Source organism: Peromyscus maniculatus, chromosome 21 (assembly GCF_049852395.1).
Source record: "Peromyscus maniculatus bairdii isolate BWxNUB_F1_BW_parent chromosome 21, HU_Pman_BW_mat_3.1, whole genome shotgun sequence".
Taxonomy (NCBI): domain Eukaryota; kingdom Metazoa; phylum Chordata; class Mammalia; order Rodentia; family Cricetidae; genus Peromyscus; species Peromyscus maniculatus.
In genome coordinates, this window is record NC_134872.1 from 58198948 (window position 1) to 58222516 (window position 23569).

The following is a 23569-nucleotide window of genomic DNA, read 5'->3' on the forward strand; positions in this document are numbered from 1 at the left end:
AAGTTGATGAAATTCAGATCTATATACCATTTCTTCAAAACACAGAGAAATATTTGTTTTCTGAAACACTTTAGAGATAATAGACATGATACCTATTATGGTCTCAGCAAATAAGTGTTCTCTGCTGCCCCAAGACCTGAGCTCAGTGTTAGACCTCTTTTTATACTCTTTTTTGTTCCCAGTGAGTTGTGGGGACTCACAGGGCAGAGTTTCCAGGGTAAGTGCAGTATGTTGCACACAGTTGTATTACAGCATCACTGATATTTTAAAACTTAGAATAGCGGTGCAGAATGCATAAGAGGTCACACAGGCATATAATTTTCTTCTAGTGAATGACTACATAGAAACATTTCATAATAGATGATATTGGATCTATAAATCCAATTTATTAGACACCACTTTCAGTTTACACAGAATCAATAAAAACTGGGCCCATCCCAGTCAGGGGACATAGAAACACTAAGGCATAGAAGTTTGAAAAAAAAATTGAGTCTCCACAACAATTGATGTGTGTCGCACAAGGAAGCATCTCTGACCACATCTGAGAGCAGCACTAACCTAAGGTATTTCACAGAACAGTAGCCGCTTCTGTCACCAGGACCTGCTCTCCACAGCCATGTGCTTAGGACCAGGTTTCACATGAATTCTCTCCTTTAGAGTGGGCCTCGAAGACAATCAGAGTGCTGTGGGTTACCTATAGTATAACAGTCCCACCACTACTGCACAGTGGGCACATTCTTGCTCGACACATCACATTGGTTATTTAGCATGCAGGGGCCACGGCAGGGTAAAACCCTTTGATTCCTCTTGCCATACCTCAGTCTACACAGCACTATAGAGCTAGCCAGAAAGGAGGAAGCTTCCAGCTCACTTCCACCTTGATTTCCTATACCCACAGTCCAAACATGAGGTGTCTTCAGAAGTGGTATCTTAACATCCAGTTCTAGCAAGCAACCAAGAGCAGTGGCAATAGAGTTTATTGCTTTGGGGGCCTCAGAGGCCTCCCTGACCAGAAACTCCTAGGGAGATATCCTACCTTTGGGCATTAGGATTTTAAATAATCTATGGCTTCTGGGATCTACATAATTCACCTATGCAGGGTACCTCCATTTATACTCAAAATGAATTATGTTTTTAATCATCTTACAAAGCGGTCAGTTTCCATATACCTTAGGGATGTTGAGAAGTGGTGTGGAAAGCTGAGAGAACCCATGCTGAGCTTGTGAAAGGCTGTCCTCTTGGGTCCTCAGTTCACTAGGATGTTCTGATTGTTTTATAAAAAACTGGATCATTTGAATAACTCCTCCCTACCAAAGGAGGCAGAGCCCAGTCAGGGAAAAGCCACTCCCACAGATTTCAGGGGGGTCACAAATTTACATACATTAGAAGGTATTTCCATAAAACAATGGGTTTAAATATTCCTTTTCAAAATTTCAGGTTGGATGTCTTGGCTAAACTATAGGGAAATGGATTTTTGAAGAAATCTCCTGTTACATTTTCATGAATCAGTTGTGTTAACCCAGCAAGTGGAGAATAACAGCATACAGGAAGCTGATGTCCTGTTGTAAAATTTTCCATATAAGATCATATCTTAGTTCTGTGGACTATTGTGTGATAAAATACCCTGACAGAAGCAACTTTAAGAGAGACGCTGGCCAAGTGGTGGTGGCGCACGCCTTTAATCCCAGCACTCGGGAGGCAGAGGCAGGAGGATCTTTGTGAGTTCCAGGCCAGCCTGGTCTACAGAGCGAGATCCAGGAAAGACGCAAAGCTACACAGAGAAACCCTGTCTCGGAAAAACAAAAAACAAAACGAGAGAGAGACAGAGAGAGAGAGAGAGACAGACAGAGAGAGAGAGAGAGAGAGAGAGAGAGAGAGAGAGAGAGAGAGAGAGAGAGAGAGAGAGAGAGAGAGAAGTTGTCTGTTCACAGTGCACAATTCTAGGTTACACTCCATCACTGTGAGGAAGTCACACAGGCCCCTGAGGCAGCTGGTCATGTCCATAGTCAAGAGCAGAGAGGAAGAATCCTCCTCTGTACACTACTCACCTCATCCTCTCCACTCTTAAATACACTCCAGAACCTAAACCCAGATTATGGTGCCACCATGGTGGGCTGGGTGTTTCCACAACAATTAACATAGGCAAGACAAATCTACACAGACATGCCCATTGGCCAACTTGATTTAGACAGTCTCTTAGGACTCCCTTGCAGGAGAATCTAGATTGTGTTGACTTAATAATTAAAACTAAGCATTAGGGATGGAGAAACGGCTCAACAGTTAAGAGCACTTGCTGCTCTTGCAGAGGACTGGAATAAAGTTCCCAGCACTGTAACTCTAATTCCAGGGTATCTGATATCAGCACCCTTTTCTGACCTCTGAGTACCAGGCACACACATGGTACATATACATACATGTAGGTAAACACACAACACACCTAAATCAAATAAATAAATTATAAACAAACATACAAATAAAACCAAACTCCAGTCACCTTAGATCACTAAATAAACTGAAGTATTTACAGAGAAATAGCTAATGAAAATTAAAATTTTTATTATTAAAAATAAGTTTTCCCAGCCAGGTACTGTGGCACATACCTTTAATCCCAGCACTCTGGAGGCAGAGATAGGCAGTTCTTTGTGAGTTTGAGGCCAGCCTGGTCTACATAGCGAGTTCCAGTACTGCAAAGGTTACAAAGTGAGATACTGTCTCAAAACAAATGAATAAATAAACAAAACCAAAATAAAAATGTTTTTAAGAAGAAAAAAAAAGTGTTACTTGGGGTACTACTCCAAAATTACAGCCATGATTTTGTAAACCTAAGAACATAGAGTGAAGTGCCTGGAGAGATGGCTCAGAGGTTAAGAGCACTGGCTCTTCTTCCAGAGGTCCTGAGTTCAATTCCCAGGAAACCACATAGTGGCTCACAACCATCTATAATGGGATCTGGTGCCGTCTTCTGGACTGAGGGCATGCATGCAAGCACAATACTGTACACATAATAAGTAGGTAAGTAAGTAAGTAAATAAATAAAAAGAATATCAAGTGAAATTTCTAAGCTTGACTCTGATAGATGAGATAAAAGATGCTAGGACTATAAAACAAACCACACAATCTTCATTTTTTATTAAACTTTTTATTACAGGAAAGAGTTAAGTCAGGAAATTAGAAAACATCTCACAGCATATCCTAATAAAAGAGTTTACACTAAGCTATGCCATGGGAGCCCGTTAATTCATTGATAGCATAAGTGAGAAAGCTCACTGTCATGACAGTTCTCAGGATCGACATGGAGGTGTAGTGCTGGGTCCATGTCACTTCCTTAAAACTTGAAAATCTTCCTTGTCTTCTGTATGCTTTTCTCATCAACAGGAGGCTGCCTCTGGCTGCCAGGCTGCAGAAACTTCTTTATGGTGGGCATGTCACTGATTCGGGTTTTCAGAGCCTGCAGTAAAAAAGAAAGAAAATCCATAGCCTTCCGAAGGATGCCAAAGACAAAGGCAGCTTGCAGTGCAGCCTAGGAAATCTGAGTTCCTCCAGCAGCTTGAGTGTGACAGCTACAGAGAGACAATGACACGGAAAAAATGAGGAGGCAGAAAACAGCCTGCTAGCACTTTGCATGAAGATTTGTTAAGACTTTACTGTTATAATCTCCTTTATATTCTTCCTTACACCCTACCCTCATCAGTTCATAACTCTGAAGAAAACCAGCCTGTCATATATGAACTCAGAGGAGTATGGGAAAGCCAAGCTGGACCCGAGGATAGGAAAAACTGAGCAAATATTCACAAATTAAAAAAACCAAAGTAGCTTATTATATCATATGATATGGTAATTTCACAGGAGAAATTGAAGAAAGTAAACAAATATTTGGGGACTGAATAATATAATCATTTTTGAGATTTTTTTAAAAAGATTTATTTATTTTATGTATGAGTGCTCTATCTGCATGTACACGTTTATGTCAGAAGAGGGCTTCAGATACTCCTAGAGATGGTTGTGAGCCCCAATGTGGTTGATGGGAATTGAACTCAGGATCTCTGTGAGAGCAGTCAGTGCTCTTAACCACTGAGCCATCTCTCCAGCCCCATGAAGGATACAATCTTGAATGAAGAGTGTCATCAAAGATAACAGGGAGGAAACTGCTAAATATCTAGGCTCAAAGGCAAATGAAAGCACAACTTAACAGAACCTTTGTGGTACAGCCAAGGCAGCTTTCAGAGGAAAGCTTCCAGCACATACCTGTAATCCCAGCACTTCAAAGAGGGTGGTAGGAGGGTCTGAAGCTTATCCCTAGCTACATAGTGAGTATGAGCTAGTCTGAGGTATTTGAAATCCCATCTAAGAACAACAAAATAAATAAGCAATACATAGACTTTATCAAGTAGAGAGTTGATTGAAAAAAACAAAACACACAATTGAAAACTTCTGAAAGCTAACAAAAAGAAAAAGAGAAGACCCAAATCAACAACAGCATTAGAGATGAAAACAGGGATAACTAATGGGTTCTAATGAAATTGCAAAGATCATTAGGAATATTTTGCAAATATATTCCAAAGATTTGGAAAATATAGGAAATAACAGAGAAATAACTAGACATATTGTGTGCCAAAATCAAATCAGAAAATGTAAACCACTTAAATAATACACAATAATTCAGAATCTCCCAAAAAAGCAATCCCAGGACTGTAGGAAGGCCACCGATGAATTCTACCAAACCTTTAAAGATGACCTAACACTAATGCTTTTCAAAATGATTCAAGAAACAGAAGGCAAGAAACATTACAATACTGATGCTATACATCCAGTCACTATTACACTTCTGTAGTGGGCACTCTTCTGTTGCTATGATAAAACACCATGATCAAAACAACTTATAGAGGGAAAGAGTTTATTTGGGCCTACGGTTCTGGAACCATAGGAGTCTATCATGGAGGGAGGCACACACCAGGCGGCAGGCATGGTGGTAGGTAGAAACAGGAAGCTGAGCGCTCACATCTCCCACCCCAAGAATGAAGCAGAGAGAGGGAATTGGATGTAGAGTGGCACTATAAATGCCCAAAGGCCACTCCCCAGTGATGTACTTCCTCCAGCAAGGCCACACCTCTTAAACCTCCCCAAATAGTGTCACCAACTGGGAACCACTTGTTCAGATATCTGAGCCTATGGGGGATATTCTCATTTAGACTTCCATACTTATATCAAAACCAGATTAAGGACAACACCAAAAACCAAACAAGCAAATAAACTATCCACATTCCCTACAGTATAGTTTCTTAATAAACACAGACATAAAAAATGTCAATAAGGGCTGGAGAGATGGCTCAGCGGTTAAGAGCACTGGCTGCTCTTCCAAAGGTCCTGAGTTCAATTCCCAGCAACCACATGGTGGCTCACAACCATCTGTAATGAGATCTGGCACGCAGACAGAACACTGTATACATAATAAATAAATAAATCTTTAAAAAAAGTCAATAAGTTGATGGCGGCTTCAACAAAGCATTGTTTGTGTAGTGATGTCTCACACCCTTCTGCTGGTCCAGCCTACCAAGAGGCCAGATGGCAGGACCTACATTGACTATGAGTCTGTGAATGAGTACATGAGAGTTGTTTGTTAAATGTATGAAGAACATCTGCAGGGATTGAATCCTAAGAGTCCATCCACACATATGATATCAGTCAATTGTTTGGTTTTATTGATAGTCTGACAAAATCACAGCTGTTTGTCTACTGAGCCAATGTACAGACATAACAAAGACTGGATCAAAGAGAATATCTTTATGCTCTATGTCTATATACTGAATATCTATATATCACTGGCAGGCCCAACGGCCTGGGAAGTAATTGAGTTGGAAGAGTTAAGGGGTGAACAGAGGATTGGAATGGGTGCATATAGCATGCTGTGGTGAATATTTTGCATGATAGTAATTTTGTTTCTATTTTTCTAGTTTAACTAAGACAAAATGTATGACATGAAATGTGAACGATCTTTTCAATCTGAAACCACCATTGTCTATTTGATTGCCCTTCCTTCCTTCCTTCCTCCCTCCCTCCCTCCCTCCCTCCCTCCCTCCCTCCCTCCCTTCCTTCCTTCCTTCCTTCCTTCCTTTTATACTTAAACATTTTTATAATTTAAATAGAAAGTGTTCTTTGCCACTCAGGTTCCAATCCTTAAAATTGTTCTTATCTACTTCACAGCATTCAAGTACACTAACTCTTTGTGCGGAGTGTGGGGTTGGGGGTGCTAACGAGGTTAATTATGTCCTCTAGGAAAGTATTAGTGAAAAAAAAGAAATGTTCTATAATTGTATTTCTTTAATGTCAATGAAAAATCTAATTTAAGGACACATTAAGATCAGATACTGTTTCTGGGGATGCAAAGCTGGCTCAATATATACCAATCAATAAAAGTAATACAACAATGTAGGACAGTAACCCAGTGGAGTTTTGTTCACCCCTCAGGGATGAAATAATGACATTTGTAGGAGAATGAATGGAACTGGAAATCATTATGTTAAGCAAATAAACTAGACTGAAGACGACAAAAGAACGTTTCACCCACATGCACAAGCTAGATTTAAATGTGTAATTAAGTGTATTATATATGTGAGGAATGACTGTAGAAAAGGCCTTATGGGGGGAGGCTTAAAAGGAAGGGGGGACAAATGAGAGCACCGGAACACATATTAATGAAAGCAAAAAGTGGAACCATTTCAGGAGAGGAAAGGGTCTAGTCGGAGGAGGAGAGGGGATGGACTGGGTAGTAGGGGCGGTCCTAATGGAACCCATTTCTTTGGGAAAAAAAGAACATAAATATTATAGCCAATCAAGTGTCGATCATAATCAACTTTTACACTGAGATAAAGATAGTTTTTGATGGAAGTGTGTGTGTGTGTGTGTGTGTGTGTGTGTGTGTGTGTGTGTGTGTGTATACAAGAGAGAAATTGATGTCTGACAGTAGGGGTGAAAGCTGAGGGTATGAGATCAAATGGAGAGAGGTCAGCTCCAATGGACTCTGCAAAGACAAAGTTTCACCTAAGATGCTGAGCATACCAGAGAGCAAGGAGAGAGATGTCAATGGGATAAGAGGATGCATGGGGCCGAGATGCTGGGTCCTTCTTATGTACCACCCAACTGGTTTTCTTTCAGAACAAGATTATTGTAAAGCCTTAGAACAAATGCCTAGACGTTCATTTAGCAGGCCAGAAGAAGGCTGAAGATGAAATATTATCAGCCCAAGCTCAGACATTAGATCCCTGATGGGGAAGTGTGAGATAGCTCACCTGAAGCAGAGGGAAGTTGGCTATAATGTTGGCATCCAGCTCTTCCATGTTGTAGATCATTTCAACCAGGTGAATATCAGCCTTGCTCAGCTTGTTGCCAACGAGGTAGTCTTGTCCATGGCTCTTTAACACCTGGAGAATTCAAGGGACCACATCCTGAACACACAGAGACAGGCTGGGGCCCCTGCTTCTTTCTGTTGAGACCCTAACAATCAGCATCATTCTGTTAGTGGACTGGGGCTCCGGGGTTCAAATTAGTAAATGAGTAGGAGACCCTGAAATTATAAATGCCCTTATAAAAGGATGTGGAGGGTTCCTTAACCCACTGGCTCTGTGAAGACACTTCTAGAAGCCAGCTAACCAGGAGACAGACATCAGGCCTTCATCAATAACTGCATCTGCCAGCACTTTGATCTCCGTTCCAGTCTCCAGAATTGTTACAAATTAACAATGCTTGCACAACTCACAGTGTATGGCATTTTGGGTGTAGCAAATAGCTAAGCCACACTCTAGTACTAAGACAAGTTCTAAACCAGTGGTTCTTAACCTGTGGGTCATGACCCCTGTAGGGTCACATATTAGATATTTACATTATGATTCATAACAGTAGCAAAATGAAGCAGCAACGGAAATAAATTTATGGTTGGGGGTCACCACAAAATGAGGAACTGTATTAAAGGGTCCAAGCATTAGGAAGGTTGAGAACCATTGGTATAAACTCCTTTTTAATAGCGCCCTGATATGCCACCCCTTTAAAGCATGCTATTCAGCAGCCCCAGCCTGAGTCTTCCTGTCTCAGCCTCCTGAGTGCTGGGATAACAGGTACATGGCACCACACCCACACACGTTATTATGGATCTTGAAGTCCAAACAGCTTCTGCAAACCTTTTCAAAGGCAGGAAAGTAACGGTTGGTCGCTTTCTCTTTCATCAGGGCGATGTTTGCTTCTTTGACCCCAGGTGGGTCAAATGGGTAGAGAATAAACATCTCATTCAAATCTGCCAAACCTTCCGAATACATATCAATCCTGAAAGACAAAAACAAACACAGCTGCCGAACCTGTCCGGCCCGACATTTTTCAGTTTGAAAACCTCAGAGGACAGAGCATCAGCAGGTACCACTCCCACCTCCCGCCCCTTCCTCCTGTTCTGTCAGACAGTCGTAGCTAGGACTTTTACAATGAACATTGGTTCCTTAGAGAAATCTAAAAGGAACGCGTGGGTCAAAACCTCGGTTGTATGTGTGGCCAAATACAGCTGGGGGCACTGGTGACTTGTCTAGTGTCACTGCCAGGAGAGAACCTGGAAGCACTCAGGCATTTCCTATGGGTACAGCAAATAGGATGCCTCTTCTGCTTTCGCTTGCTCTCTGAACAAATGGGGTGTGGGTATCAGGAGTAAAAATGGTTGAGAGCTCACAAAGCGCTGTAATATCTCAGATGCTTCTGCTTCCTTTGCTGCCTCAGTCCATGACCTTTTAATGTTACAAGTTCTCTCAGTGGCGTTAGTTTCTAGTTTTGCACATATGACTTTAATTCATTTTATTTTCTGTAAACTGTAACAGAGTGGTCTAACGTGACATGTTTCATTCCTATGCACGTAGATACCCATGACTGCAGTATAGGTGTGTGTGTCTGCTGCAGAGCAGTTGAGTAGATATACATGCATTTGCTCCTGGGCTCTCAATTCCATTCCAGGGCACTGTGTGTCTGGATTTATGCCAGCCCCACACTAGGTTGGATGCCATCAATGTGTGGTACATTTTGAGGTCAGGTACTGTAATCCCTCCAGTTTTGTGCTTTTGGGGGTTCCTCGTATACTATATTTTTAAATGGTAAATTTAATCCATTCACATTCAAGACCAAGATGTGGACACACCCTCGTAGTTCTGTTCATTTTTCCTGGTTGTGCTGCATGCTCTTGTATTTCCTTCCATCTGTGTTCAGTTGTGTTTGGATGATTTCCTATATAGGCGGGAATTGATTCTCTCTTCTCTCTTTTGTGGCTCTGCTCTACTTTTACCTTTTGTACTTGTCTCTGCTTTACTAGCGGAAGCTACTACCACCATCCTTGGCCTTCTAGTCTATGACCCATGTGCAGTGGGACCAGTCCTCTGGTGATGAACTCACTGGGTTTTATTCCAGTTAGTCTAGTGATGTCCTTCACATGTACTGTTGTGGGTCTGTTTCCATGCTCTTTCCCTTCTGACAGATTGGTTGCAATATGCCTCAGGGATCTGTTTTGTGATCTTATCTGGGTTCCTTTGAGCTTCTCAGGATGAGATTTTCATCTTTGCTAAGATATGCAAAGGCTCAAGTAATTATTGCATTTACAGGCTTCCACAGTCCTTCCTGTCTCATTTCAGAACACTCAGAATGTGAAGGTAGAAGAAGCTACCACTTTTACTGAAGAGTAGATTCTATAATCAAAGACTTTCTGCTGGTCATGAATCCTAAGTGTTAGTTGGATGGACAGCATTGGCTTTGAAATGTCTAGTGGGCACTTCAGTGCTCAGGTTCACCAACTAAATATTTCCAGTGATACAGCTGCTGGCTTTTATCTTAATTTGGTCTGTTATGTAGGGAAGGATGTCAAGTGCATCTAGTTACATATTTTTCTGATTTCTTCCATAGTTTGAAAGCTTCTATGAGCCTTTCTGTCCAAGAACAGAAGAGGGCATATTTTTGTTTTTCTTGGATATACACCAGACTGAGGAAGTGATTGGTCATCAATAATACTGTATTTAACTGTTAGAGGAACTGCCAACATTTCATAACAGATTTTACTTTCTTTTGAAATAAATTGGCGTGTGTGTGTGTGTGTGCGCGCATGCGTGCGTGCACATGTATGTGTTTATGTGCACACTGTCATGAATGTATGTGCACTTGGAGGCCAGCGGTCAATGCCAGGTGTTTTTCTCTATTGCCTCCCCCGTCATGAGACATGCTCTCAGATAAACTTGGAGCTCAGATTTTCCTACTAGACCGGCTGCAAGCACGTGGGATCCACCGGTTCCTGCCTCCCAGCACTGGGGTTACTGAAGCACACTGTGGCACCGTGCCTTTATGTGGGTGCTGGATGTCGCACCTTCAATGTGTGCTCTTGGACAGGAAGGACTTTACTGACTGAGCCACGTCCCCTGCCACCATAGTTGGCTAAATGTCAATGAAGCAGTTCTACCACAACTGGGGGGCAAGCTGCCAGGGTTGGTGGCACCGACTCAATCCAGCTGCTGTAGTTCTACATGACACGAGCCAGATGACTCCAGGATCTTGGGCATTTTGATTCTATTACCCTTGAACACTGGACTAGTCCATGTAATTAGCTGGTAGCTTAATTTCCTGGTCCTGACCATGATCATTCCTGGAAATTGGCAGATGAAATCCTTACATTGTCAATCCTTCATCTCTAGACTTCATCTTCTGAGCATCCAGCTTCAGAAAAGCCTGAGCACCTGGAATAATGGTTCCAATGTTCTCCCAAATTCAAATCTGATGAGAGCTGTCTAGCCTCTATCGCTGTGTTGTGTCTGAGAACATCCCTGGTTATTGTTACAGTCACCAGGATCCACCCTACCATTACTCATCCCTCATCTCCAGAGGACTCTGCTATACTTCAATCCAATATAAATACCAAGGCAAGCCTACTGGTGGCCATGACCCCCTGCCATAGATCTGATCATTCAATGAAAGACTTAGATCCTTCTCATGATATTCCTTGACACTGAAATAGAAATATACTGTACAGGGCTCTCTCCTTCATGTCCTTCCCATAGAGGTTGTATTTGCTGGAAAAATAGTTGAGAATGGCCCTGATCTGCACCAGCTTCATTCCGTCCACCTCCACCATGGGCACTTGCTGGAACATCAAAACTCCATCTTTTGAAAAAGGAAAACAAAAATAGAGATTTTTTTAATGCTGTGGGTTATACATATGTTTTCAGAATAAAAGCCATCAAAAGACTAAAATACAAGAGGAAACACATTATAGCCTGGTAACTTAATGTTTCTAATTAAAAACAGTTAGTATTTTTTAAGTGTCTAATAGTTCCTCCCTCCCCAGCCCTTGGTCAGTAGATTGCTAATTCATTTCTGTCTCTGTTACCCATCCAGACACATGCCAGGGAATTTCTATTTCTTCATGTTGACTTCTGCTCATAGCTATTCTTAGGAAAGTGGGAGAGAATGCAACAAGGTGAACAATTTCTATGTCAGGATCTTTTTTTTTTTTTTTAGACAGAGTTTCTCTGTATAGTTTTGATGCCTGTCCTGGATCTTGCTCTGTAGTCCAGGCTAGCCTTGAACTCACAGAGAACCACCTGGCTCTGCCTCCCGAGTGCTGGGATTAAAGGCGTGCGCCACCACTGCCTGGCCTATGTCAGGATCTTTGTGTGCTCTTCTAATCATAGCAGGAGGCAGTGGTCCAAGGAAGGCATGAATCCCTAGCCCCATGTCTGCCATCCATTCCTGTTTCTTCATCTCCTCACACTCTAGTCTGAACCTCCAATACTTTAGGACCATCTCACTATAAGGACCAGCAGGGAGTCGAGGTCAAGCTACCAGACTGAAGAACTCAAGGTGAGCACTGGACTTGCTTCTTTTCTCTGCCATACTGCAGGAAGTGAGCAGCATGTGACCCTGAATGCTCTGTATCTCAAAAAAAGTGGAGAAAAAAGGGGAAAGCCAGGGAAGGCACTCGGGGATGTTTCATTAGCAAATACTCAGAGGCCTAGCCCTTTTTAATATTAAGTAAGCCTCAAATCTGCACAAAGAACCCTCCTCATTTATGTTTTTTCTACTGGCATCCTACTCTTCTCTGGCATCCCTGGGAACCACCCTATAAACACACCCTCATGACCTGGGGTCTAACCCATTTGGAAGACACCCCCGTCTGTGGTCTTCAGGTACTTGAGCTTACCACTTCTTAACTTCTCCAAGTCCTCGTTGGTGTGTATAAATTTCTCTTCATACTAGAAAGCAGAAACAGCAAAGGAGTTGTTAGTTTTTCTTTAGTCTTGCAGGCTTCTTCACTTGAATACATTCTCTTCCATACATAATGTGAGTGAGGGAGCACTTTGGGGTTGGCAGTGTATGGAACAACCTGCTTACAGCTGTTTGGATGCATGTCTGACCGGTCAAGAGAGCACAACTCATGGCATGTAGCTGCTCATCCTGAAGGTCCCTTTCCCTTCCACCCTGCTCCCCACCAAGAACTATGGCAACTTCACAATCTGGGAGGGATTTCACAATAAGGGAACACCTGCAAAGGTCTTCTCATGGTGAAGCTGTAAGATAGCAGGAGTCTGCATCTCCAAGTAAGATCACTGGGTCTGCGGCACAAGATATGATGACATGGATCAACAGTCTCTGTCCTAGTCAACTTGACACAGCCCAGAGTTACCTGAGGGAGTCTCAACTGGGGCATGTCATTAATCAGATTGGTCCATGGACATGTCTGTAAGGCATTTTCTTCATTGCTAATAGATGTAGCCCAGCCCACCATGGGCAGTGCTATCCCTGGGCAGGTGGGCCTGGACTACCAAAGGAAGCTAGCTAGTGCAAGCCAGGAGAGCAAGCCAGTGCAACAGCAATCTTCCATGGTCTCTGCCTGAGTTCCTGCCTCAGCTTCCTTCAATGACTGGCTTTAACATGTAAGCCAAATAATCCTTTTCATCCAAAACAGGTTTTGGCCAGTGTTTTATTTTTATGTAAAAAAAAAAAAAATTCATGGATATAGCTGTTTTGCCTGAATATATGTATGTCTGTGTTTCCCTTGCATGCTTGTGCCTTCAAAGGCCAGAAGAGGGCATCAGATCCTCTAGGACTGAAGATACAGATATAGTGTTGGAGAGATGTCTCAGTCGTTAAGAGCACTGCCTGTTCTTCCAGAGGTCCTGAGTTCAATTCCCAGCAACCATACGCCATCTCATAATCATCTGTAGTGAGTTCTGGTGCCCTCTGCTGGCCTGCAGGCCTATGTGCAGACAGAATACTATGTGCAGACTGTATACATAAATAAATAAATCTTTAAAAAAAGAAATCAAATCTAGGCTATCACTCCAGCACCCAGTCATTGTTTTATCATAGCAACAGAAACCAAACCAGAATAGTCTTTATAAAACCTAGTTTATAATTTACATATGATATGCTTAAGTAGATTTCCTCTTCTGGAATATATGGAACTTCATGGTAGAATTCTCATTTTAAGGTTCATAATACTCATAGTAAAACAGTAAAAGGATCATGACTTTCATGATCTTGTATGGTTGGATACATGTTTTCACACAATATTTAACCAAGGTTGACAAGATGGCTGGGCTGGTAAAGGCATTTGTTGCCATGTCTGACAACCCAAGATTGATATTTGTGGCTCACGAGGTAGAGGAATAACAAACACCCACAAGTTAGCTTCCAGCCTGTACCTATGCATCCATAGTACATATATGCACACACATGAACAAAATAACATGTTAAAAAATATTAAATAAAAAATTTGGGTTGTCATGATTGCACAGGTTCATTATAACACTTCATTTTTGTGTATTTATCTGACCTTGAAGTCATTGTTAAATCTCACTCTCATTATTCTAATCTATACATACAGTTATATGATCTCATTTTGTTATGGGAAATAATTCACTAAGCCATTCAAACCACTTAGAAATATTCAGGGTGTGTGTGTGTGTGTCCAGAAGGATGATGTGTCAGAATTCTAATGAATGTCTTGCTATTTCCTCACACTATCTTTTCATTTAAAGCAACTGAATATTGGTGACCATCTACTCTGCTCTTCATCTGCCTCTAGAAATCAAGCTTATCCAAGAGCAATCACTTTGGTCACAAAGACAGCCCATGACAGGGCTGCCAGAGACTGATCTGATGCCCTGAGGAGTTGCCAGTACTTGCTACAAATGTAGCAATCAATTTGGCCAGACATGGGTGGCACATGCCTATGCAATGGCCGCATTCTGGAATTGAGGCAGGAGGATGACAAGGTCATGGCCAGCCTGAGATATGCTGCAAAACTAGCACAACAACCCTCAATTTAGGAACCAGGGAGATGCCTCAGTGGTAAAGAACATTTGCTGCTCTTCCAAATAATCCAGGTTCAATTCATAGCACCCACATGATGGTTAACAATCATCTATAACTCTACTTCCAGGGAATCTGATACCCTCTTCTGGCCTCAGATCATGGCATCTGATCTGGCCTCTTCTGGCAACAGCCATGTTTGTGTTTCAAACATACATGCAAGCAAAACATCCATACACAGAAAATAAAAACCTCAAATCAGCTTTTATATCATTTTGTATTTATATCATATATCAAATATATAATTATATTTGACTTGATAGAATTTATAAAAATAAAGTCATTAGAAACAATCATGATTTTTTCTGTATTTTGATGCTTATATGATTTATGATCTAGGCTGTAACTAAAAAATAGCTGTGTGGCCTGAGCACCATCATTGAAGATCTCACAGCATTTGTTTCCTCATTTGTAATAAGGAGAGGGTTTTCTATTCATCTAGTGATTTTTTTTTAATGTGAGACAAGTTCTTACTATGTTGCATATGCTAGACTCAAGAAATTCTCCTCCTCCTTCAACCTTCTGAGTAGCTGGGGTCATAAGCACATGCCACTGCACCCAGCTGGGCAGAGTTTTCAAAGTACACAGTGTAGGCCTTGCCCACATCACATTGGACAATAAGTACTAACTCTGGTTGCATAGACTGTGATTTACTATAGTTCTAAGTAGTGATGGGCAGGAATATTTTCATCTCTTGCTGCTTGGTTGGAATGCTGGATTATAGACGTATACACTGTCACACTGCATTAGATGACAGACAGTGAGGTGTTGAATGCCACCAATTAGCCAAGCATCCATTCAGGAAACACACGGGGACAAAGGGGATGGATGAGCAGTCATCGGAAGAGGCTCACCAAGCTCGGATAGGGATGGTGAGTTTGTTGGTTATGGTGAGAACGGTGGGATGGATGGGTCTGACATAATCAGTCTTTGGGCACAGAAGACCCAGAAGGTCTGAGCAAGGGTCCGAGATAGCCTGTGCTCAGCTCCCTCTTCAGTCTCCCTGGGGTGGACAGGAGGAGGCCTTGATACTGAGTTCATTGCTTCTACTTCACCCTTCTGTTAAGAACGCATTCCTGCAGAGGCTGAGCCGCAGGTGGACATCTGCATGACTAGCAAGAAGATTTCGTTTTGAAAGAACACAAGGAAGAAAGGCGCCCATTAGTATCTGTGGGCTGCTCTCTTTGTACCTGGGAGGGATGAAGTCAAAGCCCCATGCACGTCAGGAGCAAGGGTGAAGTGCAACCTTCAGGGTCACGTAAACACCGCGCCAGGAGGCTGGGAGAGCACTGCAAGTCCCCTCCCAGGACCCTGTCTCAACCCTTATCCATTCTTCCCAGCTTCTATCCAAGGGCAAAAATCTCCTGAGTCTGTGATTTCCACTCAAGTAAATCCTTCCCAGATCACAGGCATCTTACTGAGACGTATTTTACCCAAGGATGCCTCTAGAGGGCAGCACCCAACAGGGTCATACAGAAAAGTACCAGCTTCTCTTGAACATTAGTGAAATGCTTGAGTGTTCTAGATGCTTCCCTATTCATTTAAATCTCTTCTTTGAAGCCGTATGTGGTGATGTGTCGGGAAATTGCTGGAATTTGAGGGCAGCCCAAGCTACACAGTGAGTGAGCTATAAAACAAGACCCTTTCAGGAACAACAGTGGGCCACCTTTTTTCCCCCTCTTTGTATTCCCACACATGTGTAGGATGCTGAGGGCAGGGCCAACTAACTGTCTTCCTCCCTGGGTATCCTCGGGACTCAAAAGAACCTGGCACTTACTCTGTGCTCAAGACAATAATGTCTACAGTGTCCGCCCCACCCTGAACAAGCAACCTGTTGCTGTCCACTCCTGACTGCCTCTCAACTGCGGTTTGTATTTCCACTCTACTTTCATTTGCTAAAATGTTATATATTCTACACTGTAAGAATTCTGTCAGGGGAGAAACCTCCCACCAAGACATGATCACATCTAAAACAGTAATAATTCATTAGTGTTACCATATATCCAATATACATAGCTCTAATTCTTAAATAAGTGTCATGAACTATTTCTTGCTTATTTTAATTTGTATTAATTATAAATTATAAAATAATTATAAATAAAAGAAAATCACATGCCCAAATTAACCAGACGCAAAGACCATACAACTCAGCGAACTTCTATATAGTTGGAGTTATTTATTCTTCACACTCTAAGTCTCCATCCAAATGTGATGCACATGTTGTGACTAATGCCTTGAAGTTGTTACTGTCTGTGCTGTGATAAGAAAACAATTTCACCTATTTATTATGTCATAGCTATATATATATATATATACATATACATATATATATATTTATATACATATATATATATATTTAAAACTGATAATCTTAATGTAAGGTATAAGTCTGTTTTTATTCAATAGTGTCACATTCTATAGCATAGCCTACCCCTGAACTTGCGATCCTCCTGCCTCAACTTTTGGGATTAAAGGTATGCCTTAATCCTAGGGCACAATTCCTCAGAGGTCACAATTCCTTAGAGGTCATGCAATAGGAAACACCTCCTGACTGATGTGAGGGACTCAGTGGACACAGTCTGTTTTAGGTGCATCTGAAGATGGACCATCTCGAAACTTACCTCTACTCCAGCTGCAGCCAAGAGCCAGCGGACAGACTCCATTCGGCCCCGGGCCTCATCATAATGAAATAAGGGCTTTCCCGCCATTGTTACAGCTCCTCGGGTTCACTAAGTATTAAAGAAAAAAAAAAAGAAGAAGAAGAAAAGAATGGAACAGAAGCTAAATGCACCTTAGGATTATGGTTAATAATACAATAGTACAGAAGAACTATCTGTCTCTTCTCGTCAAGGCTGCTAGCAATCCTTGTCAGACTTTCTTGATCCACATTGCATCAAACCACACCATGGGTAGTTTGAGGACATAAACAGAGCAGCCTGACCCTACAGTGGAGGAGGGCCTGGGTTCCTGGCAAACCTTAAAATGCAGACATCACTGACAAGGGAAGGGGCCAGAGCAAAGTCCCTCCCTAGCTCTGTGGCTCCTATGGTGCTTTGCTCAGAAGGTCCTGGCTCAGCTTCACTTTGGCTAATTCTCCCCACTGCAGAAGGGGATTCTTTTTCTACTACAACCCCATGTCCCACGTCTATAATGAGTTTTATTTCACAATCTAGGAAAAGAGTAGTTGCTGCAATACTTTTATATTGAAAGGAACATGACCAGTTTATTTAGTGCCTAGTGAGTAATGGGCAGTGTCTCATTTTAATCCTCTTTCAACTGTTATAAGGGACACTGGCATCTCTATAGATACCATGATGTGGAAAACCTGTCATTCAAATGCACTTCCTTTGACACTGAAATCTTAAAATTTTCCCATTCACATAAGTTGCAAATTCCATGTCATTATTGATTAGTGAGTTGGAAAGTACACCATACGTTCTAAGTAGCATTTTTAATACCATAGGAGTTTTCATATCATAGGAACTCTCAGGAGTGTGGCATGTATGTTAAAGGCAAACATTTTGGGTTCTATTCATGTTGTGCAATGCACCTGTGGCTGAGGGTGAGATTCAAGAATCACCCTTCCTGGTACTAGCCATGAGATTCATAGTTTGTTCTTTTCCCAGGTGCCCCTGCACTACTGACGTTCTGAGCAGGGTAATCTTTGTTCTACGAGTCTATGACAATCATTGGAGGTTATTTACTAAGCAACCTCTGGCATTATATTGTAGTCTCCCCCAACTCTCAATTATGGCAACCCCAATGTCTTCAGACTGTCCACTGTGCGCCTGGAGCAGCACCTCCCTGGCACTGCCCTTCAGACTGAGAACCACGGGCTCTGTTCCAAGCTGCCAGAGAGAACAGCATAGAGAGAGGAGTCAGAAAGCACCTTGTAGGGGCCCAAATTACTCAAGGTTAGAGAATCTGGGCTTGCTTTACCCAGCAGGACTGAATAATGGGATGATTTGGCCACAGGTGTGGTTACCAGGTGTTTTGAAGGGTCTATATTTGGCTGTACCCTGAGCTTTGATCCTGAAAGGGGCGGGGAGTCTTTTGCCTCTCCTTTGGCGTTGTATAAAAAGCCCTTTGACATAAACCTCCAGGTGACTGGGTATTGACCCAGGGCCCTCCCTAAGCTATCCCATGTCTCTGTCTTTCTTATCATCTATTTCTATCTTTCTATCTATCATTTCCTCATTCCTCACTCCTCCCCCCATGAACCCTTCACAGGTCGGAGTTGGACTCCCGTAGACTCCCACAGCACCTCAGATTAAGATCAGGCAAGTCAGCGGCAGACTCAGGCAAGCCATGTATGTGTGGTGCATACACAAAAGCAAGCCACAGTTTCAGATTGCTGGGTTGTTAGATCTCTAACACACACACACACACACACACACACACACACACACACACACACACACGCAATTTTCATCATAAGCCCCCTTGGAGCATTTTTGCCGTGTCAAACAATGGTGATGGCTGGTAGAGTGACATGCCAACCTGATCTGGTTCCTGCACTAATCAGGTTTAAATCTAGTCCTGACCACGGACGTGTGTACATGTGAGAGAACAGAATGTGCCCAGAAGTGGCTGTAGTTTTCGATTCAGGAGTCATCATCCCCTTAGCTAGTCAGAGCTGGGAAGATGGCTGCCATTGTGAAAACGAAGCACCAGCTTTTTCTGGAGGTGGGATCCTGCCTGCGGGGCCACCATCATCCCGCACTTTTCTTACCCCTCAGAGGTCAGGCTTCTTTTCCTTAGATTACCGACGCCCCTCACCATTGTCTAATACACCTGATTGAAAAGCTTGAGAGATGGGTCTGTTCTTACGGGGACCAGAGTTTGGTTCCCAGCACCCATATCAGGTGGCCCACAGCTGCTTGGAACACCAGTTCCCAGGGATCCAGCAACCTTTCCTGTACTCCATGGGCACCTGCACTCACACATGAATATTTCCACACATAGACATACACACATACATGTAGTTATAAGCACCATGTTCTCCGTATATTTCAATGTTCCCCCTACTGGCACCATGGTTCTCTGAATTTAGGTTTGCCCTGTGCAACTCCAAATAATTGTTTTTTTGTTTTTGTTTTTTTTTACGAGGTATCTCTGAGGATCTGAGATTTTTCCTACATGAGACATTTGTCACATTCTTTCTTCTGTTGCCAGTGACTCCAAGGTAATCCTGCCTCTGCCTGGTGGGTTCTATGCCCAGTCAAAGGTAAGCATCCGCTCCATGTAGCTAGTCTCCCCTAGTGACTCCCTATGTACTGAGCTGCAAGGGATCTGAGAAACTCTAGATTTGAAGCTAGTTCTGGCATTCCAACTAGTTTCTTCTTGCTTATCTTATTATTATTCAGTTTTTATAGCCTGCAAAGGTAACTTCCCTCCCAGACCCACACAAAAAGGGAGCTTCCAGGAAGTCAGCATAGAATCGTAGTGTGTCAGGTTCTGAATTGTTTATTCTGCAGCCCGGAATAGCCCCTGGCTCCTTAGCTCAAGACACAGCCATTTCTTACAGCGCTTCCTTGCCAGGAAGAATGCCGAGGACAGAGCCAAGCAGTTCAACAGTAAACTAGGGCCACCAGGCTGATAGAGTAACAGTCCTACCACCACACCTGCTGTTCCGCTGTTTAAACACAATCATCCAAATAGCAGCAGTCTCCAGGAGCTAGACAGACAGCTCCTCGATGGAGAGTGCTCGCTGCTCGCACAGGGCACCTTAGTTTAGTTCTCAGCACCCACATAAGGCAGTAATCAACTAGCTAAAACTCCGGTGCCAGAGAATCCAGCACCTTCTTCTTGTCTCTATCAGCACCCCCTACCCATCCACCTCCACGCCCCCCCCCCCACACACACATTCACATAAATAAAAATAAAGCAAATCTTTTTTTAAAATAAATCATACTGACAGTTCTCTACCTAGCAGAAATAGTGGGTTGGGATTTTTATTTTGTTTTGTTTTCACTTGCATGTTTTTTCGCTGGGAAACCTGAAGGGAATATTAAACTCAGAAAATAAAAGGAATTTGCAAATTCTCTGCTGGTGTGGGAATGTGTCATTTCAAAAGAGCATTCATTGCTCTTTAGCTTGTCTAAATCTAGGTCTTCTTGCTTTACCACCCCCAAATTCTAAACGTTTCCATTTTATTGTTCTTTTGAGACTTTAAACTCTGCTCATCTTTGGACTCCTTGATATAGAGGGATCAGGAAGAGGAGGGGAAGGGGGAGGAGGAGGAAGGGAAGGGGAAGGAGGAGGGGAAGGGGGAGGAGGAGGAGGGGAAGGGGGAGGAGGAAGGGATAAAAGTAAAGGCCTATGAAATGGCTTAGCTGGTAAAAAGTGCTTGGCTTGCAAGCCTGGAGAGCAGGGGTCCATACTCAGATCCTGTGGTGGAGGACAGAACCAACCCCCCAAAGTGGTCCTCTGAGCATAGCTGTGTGGTGTCTGTCCTCTGAGCATAGCTGTGTGGTGCCGGCACTTACACACATTGTGGGTAAACACACACACCCAAAAAATAAAATAACCACTACAAAGGTTCGACAACTCCAACAGTGTGATCTAAAAACATAAGAAACAGAAATGCAGCATCAGTGGGAAGCGAACTGACTACAGCCTTAGCCAATAAATCGGCCAATTGATTACAGCCTAGCTAGGTAACTGTTCATAAATAATCATTGCTTTGTTTTGATTTTTTTTTTTTTTTTTTTTGAGACAAGGTTTCTCTATGTAGCTTTGCACCTTTCCTGGAACTCACTTGGTAGCCCAGGCTGGCCTTGAACTCACAGAGATTCACCTGGCTCTGCCTCTCGAGTGCTGGGATTAAAGGCATGTGCCACTGCCCGGCTTGGGCTTGTTTTGATTTTTTAAAGAGAAGAACCAGTTTCTACTTTGTGCTTGATCTTAAGGTAGCTTACTTGAACATGGAACATTTCATGGAAAAGCAACATGAAATCTATATTTAGATTCTGCTCTGCAGGCCCACACTTCAGGCTGGGAATATACACTACAGCGGTATATTTTCAGATTGTTGGGGGCACCCCACTTCTTTTTATCAACCCACCCAGTCCTCTGCCCTGGTTTTCTAAATTCCTGGCAGTTATTTTTCTTTAAAAACTAAGAAAGGAAGTCTAGAGGGACAGCTCAGCAGAGCACTTGCAGTTCTTGCAGAGGACCAGAGTTTGAATCCCAGCACCCACATATTGAGACAGGTAGGTATCCCCCAAAACACCTCTCACTCCAGCTTGGAGGAGTCTAAAGCCTTCTTCTGGGCTCCCACCCACGGTCACACACACACACCCCTCACACACAAATAAATACAATAAATCTTTTAAAAACTAATAAAAACGCACAGGCAGAGGGCAGCGATTATTGTGAGGTGCTATGCTCTGTCTTTTCTCATCATGAGACTAGAAGAAGCAGATTAAGGTATAGGTTAGGGTTTGGAGAAAACGGCTATGTAACTCCCTAATTTCCTAAGCCATTAAAGCAACAAGCGTTCAAAACTTTTTTTATTTAAATTCTCCTAAACCCTAGGAGCTCTGGTCTTTTTTAAACCTCACCCCAAATGAAACTGAAAGCATCTCTCACACCATAGAAAACCCCACGCCTAGGTGAAATTCTCCGATGCTTGGAAACCTTCGATGGGGGGGGGGGAGCCCCAGAGAACTGAGAGCAGTGCATCACTGTCTTCTGAGCATGACAGAGAGCTGTGGCACTCATGAAGTCACAGCAGCTGCACTGCCAGCACCCGGCCTGCCCACGACCAAGTCTGTCAACATTGTCCTAGATGGGGGAGAGGCTGGTGCAGGCCAGGCCCACCCACGTCGGGCAGTCAGCTGAAACCCAGTGGGTCACCAAACCAAACCGAAAAGACATGAATGTAGGGGTGGGAACGTGGGGACAGTGAGAAGGGATGGATGAGGGTGACCAGGCCGGGTTATATACGCGTACGCAACTATCAAAGAATAAATTAAGTAAACATTTTCTAATTTAAAAAAAAAAGGGGTGGGGTCCAGCATTCCCGAAGGCACGGTCCTCACCCCTCCCCTCTATGAGAGCGAAAAGGGGGTGCAGCTCTGCTGAAAGAGGGGTAAGAAGCAAGAAGACGAGGCCTGGTGCCTGCGGGAGAGCAACTAGAGGGTCCGAAACACTGGCAAGTGTTTTGAGAGACTAAGTTTCCCAGATTCTTCTCGCAGCCTCCCTGGTGCGCGTAAGAGTAATACGTGGTGAGTGTAAGAACAGGCTTCATTCAGTGCACCGTGCCTCTAGCCAATCTTGTTAAGGAAGTCACAGAAAGGGCTGGTAATAAAGATAATACAATTGCTCGGGCCATTAAACTCTCATTTCCTCATTTTCTACATTCTTCTTTTTAACATTTCTGGAAAAACTGTTGTTAAACAAAGGGGGTTCGGGGGTTGGTGGTGAGGGAGTTCTGCTGCGTTCTCTAGGCACACGCCCAAGAAAGCACAGCGTGAGTATTAAACTCTCCTTCATGTGCTAAGGAGGCGACGTTAAAGGACTTTTCTTAGCATCTAAAAGGCAGGGCATGCAAACTTGTAGGAAAAACCACCCTGCCAGTCCTTACCTTACTGGAGAATTCTCTTTTCTTCCACAGCAGTAAAGAGCCGCAAGTGCAAATGTTTAGTCCTCAGATTGACTCCATCCGGGAGAAGGGGGAGGAGTCCCGTTGGGGAGAAGCCACACCCCCACCCCGTTCAGGGCTGGACAGGGGGTAGGGGTGAAGCAGGGGTAGTGTGTGTGGGGGGGGTCGTCTCCACTGACAATTAGAAGGAAAAGTGCCAAGTCATTCTAACTCGGCAAAGCACCGGGTTAATATTTTGCTTTTCAAGGTTGATGACAAAATGGTACTGATAAATCTCAGATAGTTTTACTCTGCCTGTGGGTGGGGACTGGGTTTGGGGTCAAAGACTTTTCCCAGTGGGGCGAATGGACTGCAGGGACAAAGGCAGATACAAAATTTCCACTCTGAAATTAGCACTGTAAAACCAAGATGTCACAGGCACAAAGGCGGTTTTATTCCAGGGCGGGATGGATTTGCAAGTAACACTGGTTTTGGTTTGGAAACCCATGTAAGCCACCAACATTAACTAGATCTGAGGGTTTCCGTAAGAAAGGAAGTTAGCAGAACTGCCTCTCATTCTCAGGAGAAAGATAAGCAGGGATGGGA

The 23569-nt window shown here is 43.1% G+C and overlaps 1 protein-coding gene across 2 annotated transcripts; it reads right to left on the bottom strand.

The window, feature by feature from the left end:
* Positions 1-3102: 3102 nt before the first annotated feature.
* LOC143269968 (glutathione S-transferase A6) lies at positions 3103-23126 on the bottom strand. Of its 2 annotated transcripts, XM_076557917.1 has the most exons (7): positions 22967-23126; positions 16998-17105; positions 12203-12254; positions 11031-11163; positions 8172-8313; positions 7287-7418; positions 3108-3448 (listed from the first exon to the last, which is right to left on the bottom strand). In XM_076557917.1, exons 2-7 carry the CDS (start codon positions 17082-17084, stop codon positions 3326-3328), a joined length of 669 nt encoding a protein of 222 aa, XP_076414032.1. In that variant the 5' UTR covers positions 17085-17105; positions 22967-23126; the 3' UTR covers positions 3108-3325. The 2 variants fall into 2 exon arrangements, with proteins under 2 accessions (XP_076414031.1, XP_076414032.1); XM_076557916.1 differs by lacking the exons at positions 16998-17105; positions 22967-23126 and adding an exon at positions 13072-13211 and having other exon boundaries at positions 3103-3448.
* Positions 23127-23569: the final 443 nt, after the last annotated feature.

What these genes read in the sequence shown, in the direction of transcription:
- LOC143269968 (XM_076557916.1), bottom strand. Translation starts at nt 13,209, where the DNA reads ATGGCGTATGGTTGCTGGGAATTGAACTCAGGACCTCTGGAAGAACAG. An exon ending in CTTGGAGAAGTTAAGAAGTG is followed by an intron (nt 11,164 to 12,202) that starts GTAAGCTCAAGT and finishes CTTTTTCAAAAG; the next exon opens with ATGGAGTTTTGATGTTCCAG. An exon ending in GACATGAAGGAGAGAGCCCT is followed by an intron (nt 8,314 to 11,030) that starts GTACAGTATATT and finishes TTTGTCTTTCAG; the next exon opens with GATTGATATGTATTCGGAAG.